Consider the following 11,786-nt stretch of genomic DNA (forward strand, 5'->3'; position numbering starts at 1 on the left):
CCATAATACATGTATTTTTCTTAGTTTCTGGAATATTGAATTTGCATTAGAAATAGTTTGAAAGAGCAGAGAATTTCCAGCCCACCATTTAGACGAGAGTCTTGGAGTAACGGTAAAATTATCTTTCGTGTGACCTATAGGTCACGTGTTTGAGCCGTGAAAGCAGTCAACAATGTTTGCATTAGGGTAGGATGTCTACATCACACCTCTAGGGTTGCGGCCCTTCCCCCGACCCTGTGTGAATACAGGATACTTTGTGCATCAGACTGCCCTTTACTAAAATTATGGTACTGAAGTCAAGTGGTGTTATGGAATTTTTAGTTTTGTTATATCGTCCCCAAATTACCAATACTCCTAAGTTCGGATAAAGGAGAAAGGTTATGGTAGACTAGCAAATTGAATCCTCACACAAAAGAGAAATATGATCAATAAGAATTCATATATCGAACTAAACTTATTTGGGACTGATGTGTAGTTGTTATTATTATTTATAATTATAACGTTAAAAGATCGAAAAAAAGTGTTTAGGGTGGGGGGAGGGGGTTTGAATAATAATAGTAAATTTAGATGTCCCAAAACCAAAGTTTATAATCTCATAAAACTATATATTTATGTAACATCCAAAAAACTATACAAAGTATTTCAATACTACCATTCACTCACTCACCAAACTCGTAGAGTGCTCCAATACACTTAGTGGCGGATCCAGCCATGAGTTTGTGGGATCGGCGGGAACCTAGTGTTTCGGGGTCTAACCCTTTATATATAGAGAGAGAAAAATCGATATACATTTCAGAACACACTCTTTAAAAGAAAGAGCGTTTGGCTGGAGCTCTGCCAACAGCTCTCATCAAGTTGGCTAATTCAAGAACTCTTGCTACTTTTGTTCCTCTCTTAGCTTCAGCTGATGCCCTTCTTTCCTCTGCTTTTCTTCTTGCATTTGCTACATCATTTTGCATCTTTTCCATTGCTTTTGCTCTTTTCTCCTCTAGCTTCCTCTGGAAAAACACGTTACAAAAGTAAAAGAATATTATTCCTCCGTTTCATTTCAGATAATGGTCTATGTTGTTCGAACTCTTTGAAGATGTTATTGGGTGTGTGTTAGATCCTACAAAAATAGTATATTTTTTTTAGGAACCAATACGGGTGCTGGAGCATTTTTGAAGAATTTGAGCAACATATATCACGGTGTTTGATTGAGCATAAAGTTTTTTAAAAAAAAGGTCTTTCAACTCATCAAAAATATCCTCGAACTTGTGATCTTAAACAAATGACTTATTTATGGGCTATAAGAGTATATATACCAATAAGGATAAAATGAGAAGTTTAAAGTAAAGGGTCTCCAAATATATAAATGCGGAACATACTGAAAAGGAAAGAGCGACACATATCAAAAGTCCCCTTCAAGAATAACATAAGAAGTTTAACACTAAAAAGTTTCCAAATATAAAAATGGTGTCAATTTTTAGGAACATACAAAAAAAGAAACAATAGTATCAATATACAATTAAACAAAAAGAGTATAAAACCTATTAAACATTCTGATTCCAAACACCAACCTCAGAATAAAGGCAACAAAACCAAATAGATCTTGTTCTTCTTTACTTTTGTCTGATGGGTATGTGTGTGTTTGGGGGGGGGGGGGGGGGGGTTCCAATCCTTAAATAAAAAATATGTGTAAATTATTTATAGTTGCATAACTAACTGACTAAAGCAAGAAATTTCACTTTTGAAATGAACATATGGACATATGCATATTGTGTATCTCCTTTAAAGTCGTATGGACATAATTCATATTCAACAAATCAAAGAAATGAATTATACTTTCGTAATATTGTCGGATAGGCTGTTCAACAAAGATGGATCATAAATTATTCAATTATGTAATTCTGTTTACGGTTTACTGTAGAGTCTAAAAATGCTACAGGAGTTCTATTATTTATGAGTTTAAGTTTTATTGACTGACAGTATAATATATATTAATTAAGTTACTTAATATGTAATTGTAGATCACTCTATTTATAATTGCTAAGTAACTTGTTATAACAAATTAAATTACACTGACGATGTAAAAACTTATTACGCATGCTTTAATATATGTTAGTATTATTTATATAGAAGTGCATACAACATAAAATATTTTTAACCATTTGGATGTATTTCAAACCTATTAGCCCAACTAATTGGGATTGTACAGTATGTGATCTATTAAAGTAGGAATCACTCACTATTAGTAGTTCTTTTATTTCCAAAACTCGAATTCAAAACCTCTCATGATTAAAGGCGACAGATAACTCAAAATTCAATATATAACTCCTATTATAGAGACGATAAATAACAAAAAAAATTACCACAACCCCAATTAGAGGCAGATGGGATTTCTTTTTCTATTTAGAGGAATGATGAAAGAATAATCGGGATGAAAAACTAAATAAAAGTGAAAATATCTTGACAGGGGTGCAGATAATTTCATAAACACAAATGTTGTCATTTATTGCTATTTTGTTTTTCTTCAAATCTAACTTTAGACATTTAAGGGAGAGATAATGATAGACAAATACTCTTAAGGGGCTGCGAAAAAAACCTTAAAAGACAGATAATATAGACGGAGAAATCGGGAGTACATACCTCAACTTTCTTCATCCAAGAAGTTGCCTTTTGGACCTCTTCATTTTCCCAGCCATTAATTACAGCATCTTCTCTCTTAAACCTATTATTAACCTTAGCAATTTTAGCAGTTTGCCATGCATTAATCTTTGATTCAACTTCCTCTTTTTTCACCCTATGTACTGTCACTTCTCCTTGTAATTGGTTTACACTCATATTTGAACTTTCACTAGTCCCACTAGTAGTACCATGTGCTCTAGGTGAAGGACTTGGATCCAAATGAATATTATTATTATCTGCTACAATAGCTAAAGGATTATTTTCCTCCATATTTTCCTCTTCAAAAATCCTTCCCAAGTTGTTATGACTTGTACCTTCAGCTTCATGACTTGTACCATTGTTATTTGTAGTAGTAGGAATTGAAGATCCAGCTATAACCAAAGCATTGAACTCTCTACTCATGGTTGTAAAGTTCTCACTTGGAGCTCCTCCTTCTGAGGACAAAGATGATGATCTATGGCTACTTGTTTCCCAAGTTTCTCTTCTACGATTACGATTAATATTCGTCGATGGTGGTTGCCTTGGTGGTGTTAGAGCATGTATGTCTCTAATATGATCGTCTCGTTGATCTTGATTTTGATCATCATATTGATCGCCGTGATCAGTTTCTATGTTATTGTTGTTGTTGTTGTGGCTGTTATTATTGCTCGTGTTTGCTATGACTAGAGCTCTTTGATCATTCAACATGTCAAGATTCTTGTTAATTTCTTGTAGGATCAAGAATAAGAAGAAGATGATGGTGGAGGAGGAGCAAGAACAAAAGGAGAATAGAAGGGTGAAAAAGAAATAAAGAGCAACATAATCTTGATTTTTTTTTTAGGGTAAAATTAATTAAAGAATGGTCAAAAGTGATATGAGCCACACATGCACGTTGGAGTAGTAATTGAGGAATGAAAAGAGTTCAAGAAATTTGTACTATGGTTTGAAGTGATGGTTCCATAATTTACATATACAGCTAAATAAAGTAAGAAATATACAACTCGAGAAAGAAAAAGTGGTGTTAGGCTGATTATGATGAGTTTTTTGGATCTTTTTTGCAAATTTCTAGTTGACTCCCTCATTTCATGTTAATTGAAGTTTTTTCCTCAGATTATATGCAAAAATCTTTATTTACCCATGCCTCCATTCTTGGGGTGGATTATCAACTATAGTATATTATGAGGTTTGAGCACCCTCTACTTCCAACTAAAAGGTTGTGAGTTCAAGTCACCCCAAGAGTAAGGTGGGAAGTTCTTGGAGGGATGGAGCCGAGAGTTTATCGGAAACAGTCTCTCTAGGGGTAAGGTATGCGTACACACTACCCTCCCCATACCCTACTATAGTGAGATTATACTGGGTTGTTGTTGTTGTTGTTGTTGTTGTTGTAGTATATTCTGAGGTTTATTCCTATGAGTTTAAGTTCTAGGTATACATTAGCGGCGATATCCGAATGTATTTATGGCATGAACTAACTTACAATATGAATCTAGCTTATTGGTATATTCGAGAAAATTTAACTTTAAATCTACTCAACTTTTTAAACTGAAAAGCCTATATTCGAAAATTAAAATATCTTGTGCATGAGTTTTAATGGATTTAAAATTTGGACTTTATGCTTAAATTTCATCACAACTCATCTGATTTACTGAGTTTAAAAATTAATTATTTGTACTAATTTAGCAATTTTATTAGCATATATACAGAGTCTAGATCGAAGTTACAGGATTTGAATGAACTCATAATTGACCCTCACATCCACCCTTACTGAACACTAATAAGCATGGGCGGAGCTAGGATGGCAGAAGAGATCTTCCTTTGCGGAAAAATTATACTGTGTATATAAGGTTAAAAAGTTTTTTTTAGTTAAATATATTAGATGTTGAATCTCTTTTATTTCTTCGTGTGTATTTTTTTAAAAATAAAGTAATAATATTGAACCGATATTACAAAAAACAATTATTTTGTCAGTCTCATGTAATAACTTAAATCTTGACAAGAAGGACCAAATCCATAGATACTCTAAACCATAGGCACTTAATTACAAATAAAAGTATTACTTTCGACTTTTATCTCAAAGTAGTGTCGGCCAAACAAGATTCTACATGTGTGGGACCCACCAATATTACGTAAATAGTGGTGGACCATACACATTCTACACACGCGTCGTAGGCTAACAGTATCACCCCAAATTAAAAATAGCCACGTGGAAACATACTATTGGCTAGAAGTACTCAATCCCTTATGTCATTTTCGCTCATGCATTGATGACCTGGCAATCGACAGATCATCGACACGTGTACGGAAGAATAACGAATAAAATATTGAGGATTTCAAGATGCCCACGTCTCACGTGATAATTAATCAACATTATGAAGCTCTAAATTAGAGTAGTAAACTATTGATTAACTAATGATTAAGACATTCATTAAGATCATCAACAAATTTTAATCTTTTCACCCTTAGTCAAATATCTCAGCTTCTTGGGTTCGGGTCATGAAAATAAGAAACTCGTGCTAGAGAGCACTTTTCCGACTAATGAACCGTAAATGCCTGAATTTGAGACGGAGGAAAGATTTTCTCGAAAGTAATTCAAAAAAAAAATGTGAACAAGCGAAGAATCCAAGCATCTATTATACTAATATAACACTAATGTTATATATACTATTATTTTTTCGTAAATTAACCCACTCAATCCGAACCTCCCTTTCCCTAGCTCCGCCACTGAGTACAGAACATCGAATGGTTATAAAAAAAATATTCATGAAAAAAAAGAAAATTTTAATAGCTTATTTTTATTTTTTGGTTATCTTATTCTAAACTTTTTTTTTAATTTCTTTTCCGATTAAAATTAGTGATGTAAATGTGAGTGGGGAACGAGCTAGGGGGTGGAATATGACATGTTTCCATTGTTCTGTTTTATTTTGTTTTTTCTTTTTAAATTGAAAATTAGATACAGGTGTTTGCAGTATTATTGGAACAAATAGGGTTTGAAAAGGATAGGTAGTGATTAGTTCTTTTTTGTCATTTTATTTATTAAAATCTAGTTTGTGACTTCCATCAACGACTAAGTTTATATGAAGTTCGACTTTTGAAGTTGATGCTTTTGTCATTTTATAATAAATCAGATTTTCAAGTGTTTGCTTGATACATTGTATTATACTCCTATCTCACTAGGAACATTTGCGATAATTAAAATTTTACAAATCGAACTGCAATACTAAAAGTAAAATTATATTACTTATGGTTCATATTATCTGGTCTTTTTTTAAATAAAAAAATATTGCGCACTTAAGGGTATTTAATAACCTTGATTATAAGAGTGTTTGTCAAAATTATCATTTATCTATTTCTTAAATGTCTCACTTAAATCACACACAAATAATTGGAGCAATAAGGGTGTACCGGAGAAAATGTAACAAATGCTGTTATTTTTCTACAACACAAATATGTTTTTGAATAAATTTGTGTTGCCAACGACTAATATGTGAAAGAATAAATAAGTCACTCAAATAACTTCAATATAAAATAACAGGGAACTCAAGTAAGCACCATAAAGATATCTATACAACTTTTTTGGCAAAAAACATATAAAGTATCTCTATAAATACTAAGAGTTTAAGTTTACATGATATAAAAGTTTTGCACATTCAAAATACTTATAAGATATAACGCAAGCAGATTTCTATGATAAGCATTATTAATTAGTAGCTCGGTTAAAAATGGCATCTAACCTGCAAATATATATTGAACTTCACCGATAACGTAAATAATGTTTTTAATATTAGTGTATATACTTAGATCCTATATAGCAGCTCAGTGCACTAAGCTTCCCTACGAGCGAAGCAGAGGCAAATCCAGAATTTCAAGAGGATGGGTGCACTGTTGTAAAGAGGTGCATCTAGAATTTACATTTGACGGATTTAACTTCAGTCTCTTACCATGAACCCACTACATTTTTGAAATTATAAGTTCAAAATTATATTCTTTTTGAAATTTTAGTAATTTTCAAATATTTATACTCAATGATGAAAGCAAGACCGTTCGGAGTGAGATTTGAACCACCAATTTCACTTGTAAAGGTTCACCCAATAATAGTTACACCATAAGAGTCTTTGATCATGGATGCACATACATATATTTAAGTAATTTTGAAAAAATATAACATTATTATACATGGTTTAGGGAAAGGAGTATGCGTTCACGTGAACACATACCCCTCAAGCAGGATACACCTCTGGCGCGGGATCCGGGAAAGAGTCAGACCACAAGGGTCTATTGTACGCAGTCTTACCATGTATTTCTACAAGAGATTGTTTCCACAGCTTGAACCCGTGACCTCCTAGTCGCATTGCAACAACTTTACCAGTTACGCCAAGGCTCCCCTCAAGTAACTTAAATCCTTACAAAAAATTGCATCGTGCAGCTTTGAAAGCAAGAGGAAAAATGGCCTTCAAGATATTTATACATTTGGCCTTGATGGCTGGGATATCATCAGTAACGTCTCCGCACAACTATTTTCTTGACAAGTTAAGGGGTTCTCCTCTGGCTCAGCCACAACACATAAATTCTCAGGCGCCAAATTTTCATTTGGGCCCGGAGAAATCTCTGGTGTCAGATCTTCATTTAGACCAGGAGAAATCTCATCTTCATTTGGGCCAGGAGGATAATCAATCTCGGAAGCACTTAAATCAAATATAAACACAGAGAAATGGGAATTTCCGTTATATCGGAAGAGTAAAAAGTAACCACAACCAATTGAATAGTACTCCTTGAATCGGTTCCAACCCTCCTTTAACCATGCCATGCCACTACAATTTTGCAATTTTACTTTCCACATTGCGCCATCTGGAACCTCAAGCGACACAACATCTCGCAGATCCACCCCGTACTCCATTACAAATTCATCTGGGATGTGCTGAGGATACCAAAATTTGAAAGAGATGAATAAACATAAGAGAAGAACAGTAGAAAACAAACAGAAAGAAAAGAGAACCTTCAGACAAAAAAGTTGGTCTAAGACAGCTGAAGAAACTGTAGTCAAATTTCAAACCACATATTGCTACTGGAAAGGAGAAAGAAAAAAGCAAGATACTAAGTAGGAAATCTTGTATCTTTACAAAAAACAAATACTGAAAGTGCCTAGTAAGTTCAAGTCTAGTATCTCTCAATCAAGTCGCACAAGTGAAGCTTTCATTTCATTTGCTTAAGCTGGCATTTCTTTTCCATCGTATGCTGTTAATCTTGGTGCTGGCTTCTTATCAGATATATTGGTGGATGATGAGCGTTTGTTTATTAGCAATATCAAAACTCGTAAAGTTATTTGCACAAACACTAGAGTTTTCTCAGCGAATAACTATTTGCAGCAATGCTGCATTGCTACTGTTGATTCAACTTCAATGAGTTCTATATGCATGAGAATATAGATTTTTTTTTGGACAATTATGCATGAGATATAAATTTAAACTTCTTTTATTTCAGTTTATTTTTCCTTACGGAAAGTATTTTGGTCAACCAGAACAGATCAAACATGAAAGTCAAAACTAGTTATTGGCCAACCAAAAGAGATAAAAGATGAAGGCCCAAAAGGCTTGTCCATTGTTAATAATCCTCTTTTTAGTCGATATCCTTTTCCTGGCAAAGCTGATCAAAGGTTTTATGCAATCAAATGCTAACAAGAGCAGAAACCTTTCAAATTCTGAATTTCTTCAATTCAAAGCATTGATGTTATTCATTCTTGTTACTGCTCAAACCAGGGATCTTTTTTAGACTGATTTACATTCAAATTAAGGTTTGACAAACAGTATTGTCAGAGGCACGCTTAAAGAGCGCTTAAGCCCTGAAGCGAGGCTCAAAACATGTTGAGCGCTTCGCCTCGGTTTGTGGGCGCTTTAGTGTCGCATCAAGGCTCTAAGGCATACTTTTCCTTGCCAATGAGTGTAATCCTGAAAATGCGACATTAAACAATTGATATTTCACTTTATCGTAAAAAAAAATTCAATTTTCTTGTCCATATATTTGTTATTCATGCTTATAATTAATAGTCTTGGACTACATATACATATTTTTATTTTTTCTCCAGTTGCGTCTTTTTTCATTAAAGCCCACACTTTATTTGCGCTTTGCGCTTAAAGCCCCAACAGACCTTAGAGCTTTTTTGCGTTTTTCGCCTTTGATAACACTGTTGACAAATACCTTCTGATCCTCAAGCTTTCCACACCCTCAAGAACCCTCCTTTATCTAACCCCATTTAATTTGACACATTAGATACCTAAATCATATGAAGACAATGTCATTATGCTAAAATGCTTATGTCGAGAATCCACTCGTGCACCTTTTGAAGACCTAATTGACAGGCATGGCAATCATAGACACATTACATGACTTGCTTTTAAATATTGCAGCATCAGCCATGAGTTTGGAGTTTTGGAAGTTTGATATCATTCCTTTTGCAACATCTCCAACTACAGACCCTGGTCTCTTTCGACAACTATGGAGACCACACATATATTATCAGTTTCTGCACGAGACCTTGCGTGAAGAGGAACTTCTGAAATCAGCTAAATTTCAAAACTGTAGGAGTTAGAGAGGAGCTGTTCTAATATCAAAAGTTGGCTAATTATTTAGCAATTACCATTCGAACAAGACATGGGATTGGCCTACCCCCCCCCCCCCAACAAAGTTATTCATAACAAATTCATAATCAAAAGAAAGCTCCTTACTGCATCTCCCTCTTATGCCATTTGAAATCACATTTTTCACTCCCTGAGTTCGTTGTTGTTTCATTACAGAAAATGACAGTACCAGAAAAGTAGACACACTCCAGTAGTACACTTGTAAATCAACGTATTAGTCCTACTTAAGTTTCCGAAAATAAAGTTGGAATTCAAATGTATCATAAAATTACAGGCGTTCTTAAGATCATCCACACACAAGATGTTGATTAGGAGAAAATGCGGGCAATCCCCATCACCTTCCCTACTAGCAACATTGCTTTAGACGAAATACTCCTACTTATGACAAGAAACTATTTGTTACAGACCAAAAGGGGAATTCAAAAACTTAAAAATCTACACAAACTTAAAGAAGAGAAAACACTACCAAAGAACAAATGAAGAGAACAAAAGCCATACAACTAGAAACAGAAACAAAAGATATAAGATGAAAATGCACAATTTGCAGAACTTACTAATTTAGAGGCATGAGGAGATAGGATAACTTTGAAGAACTGAGGTGGTGTCTCCGGGCTATCTACCGGTTTTGGTTCCTCTGGCAGGCGTCTCTCTGCCGTCTCTGCCGTCTGCTCTTTGTGTGATGAGGTAATGTCAAAGTTTTGCTTATTGAGACTGCAGTGAGAAAAATCAATCCCCTCATCTGGACTGCATTAAAGATGTGACAAATTAGAATAATCAACATTACTCTTTGAAACATGTAAGCAATGATATTAAAGCTCAATCCTAAGTGGAGTCTTTTATTTTTGTTAGAAAACTAAAACAATGAATATAAAATCCACTTGAAAATATTTATCAATGAATATATAATCCACTTGAAAATATTTATTTCTTTTTAATTCGCTTTCCATTATTCCTTTTGCTTCATTTCTTTTTTTATAACTGATCAATCCCAGGATCAGCGGCGCATAGTTGTGAAAAATGGACCCGCCCCTCTACCTTAAACACCAGGCTTTTGTCTATGGCAGGTCAGAACCCACGACATGCACATAACCCACCCATCACAGCTGGGTTCAATAATTCACTCCACTTTATTTCCATTATTCTTTTTCTTCATCTTTTTTTAAATAACTGAGAAATCCCTTGGGATACTGGTGAACGATCGCAACTTAGTGGATAATGAGTCCACCTCTCTGACCTTTTCCACTTATACCCAGCTTCTATCAGTGGCAGTTTTCGAACCCGAGATGTGCGCCTAACCAATACATCATGCGTTGCACTCTTACCACTAGACAAAAGCCCGGAGCATATTCTTTTTCTTCATCTTGTTCCTCCTTTTTGTTTCTTTGCGCGTGTAGTTTTGTGATTTTGTTCGTTAACCAAATTTATCTAAAAATAATTTTACCGACGCTAACACCATAGACACAACAATTCCTACCCTACAAAACACACAAATTCCTCATACTCAGCAATACATAGATTTAAAGCAAATCTAGCATTTACCTCATTGGGCGAGATCTAATTGTGACTAAGCTACTCAATAAATCAGCTCTTTTGCTAACTGATACTCCAATTGATTAGAGTGGACAAGACTCGCTGTTCCATTAACGGGTCAAATAAAAACCCGAAATCAGAGCTGACAGCCAATGCAAATCGAAAAATCGAAGCTGGAGAATTTTAGTGCGGGAGATTCGAAGGGATTTATACTGTTGAATGCACTGATCCGTTTTAGGATCCGAACTTGGCTGAGTTTTAGGGTTTTAGGGGAATTTCTACAGTTCTTCCTATGTTGGCTAGATTTTGGTTATTTTGTGGGTGGTGTTTTCTCGACTAAAGTTATGGAAAAAGTGTCAGATTTGCCACTCTATTTTTCAAAATTGAGCACTTTTGTCTGCCTAAATTTTTTGTCTACTCTTATCCGGGCTTTGAGAAAATATAAAATGTGAAAACGACATTATATAGCCGCTCTTAATATAATTGTAACCGAAAAAATATTTTTTTTTGTATATATATACATTCGGTATATTATATACAAAATTTATACAAATTTTATACACATTTTCGACTACTGAATGTAAATAGTTTTTGGTGTGGGGTAAAAGTGAAAAAACCCTTATTTTTATCCTTGACCCATATATTTGACATTTAAAAATCGAGTAAACTAACCCAACCTAATTGTAATGGTTATTAGGTTTTTCTAATAAAATCGTAGATTTTATATAAATTTATAACTGTACCGAATATAACAACAACAACAACAACAACAACAACAACAACAACAACAACAACAACAAACCCACTGTAGTCTCACGAGTGGGGTCTGAGGAGGGTAGAGTGTACGCAGACCTTACCCTGCCTTTAAAAAGGCAGAGAGGCTATTTTCGGAAAACCCTCGGCTCAGGAAGGAAAAAGGGACGGGGATATAACGGTACCGAATGATTAGGATAAAATTTTATTTTATAAAAATAAGCC

At 34.4% G+C, this 11,786-nt stretch overlaps 2 protein-coding genes across 2 annotated transcripts; both read right to left on the reverse strand.

Annotated features, from left to right (window-relative positions):
• Window positions 1-570: 570 nt before the first annotated feature.
• Window positions 571-3,475, reverse strand: LOC104098681 (remorin 4.2-like). The gene is made up of 2 exons (XM_009605479.4): window positions 2,629-3,475; window positions 571-998 (listed from the first exon to the last, which is right to left on the reverse strand). The coding sequence occupies exons 1-2, from the start codon at window positions 3,352-3,354 to the stop codon at window positions 807-809; spliced, it is 918 nt and encodes a 305-aa protein (XP_009603774.1). The 5' UTR covers window positions 3,355-3,475; the 3' UTR covers window positions 571-806.
• Window positions 3,476-6,693: 3,218 nt separating this feature from the next.
• Window positions 6,694-11,161, reverse strand: LOC104098682 (B3 domain-containing protein At1g49475-like). The gene is made up of 3 exons (XM_009605480.4): window positions 10,818-11,161; window positions 9,833-10,022; window positions 6,694-7,561 (listed from the first exon to the last, which is right to left on the reverse strand). Exons 1-3 carry the CDS (start codon window positions 10,820-10,822, stop codon window positions 7,106-7,108), a joined length of 651 nt encoding a protein of 216 aa, XP_009603775.1. The 5' UTR covers window positions 10,823-11,161; the 3' UTR covers window positions 6,694-7,105.
• Window positions 11,162-11,786: the final 625 nt, after the last annotated feature.

Source organism: Nicotiana tomentosiformis, chromosome 4, assembly GCF_000390325.3.
Source record: "Nicotiana tomentosiformis chromosome 4, ASM39032v3, whole genome shotgun sequence".
In the NCBI taxonomy this organism is placed as follows: domain Eukaryota; kingdom Viridiplantae; phylum Streptophyta; class Magnoliopsida; order Solanales; family Solanaceae; genus Nicotiana; species Nicotiana tomentosiformis.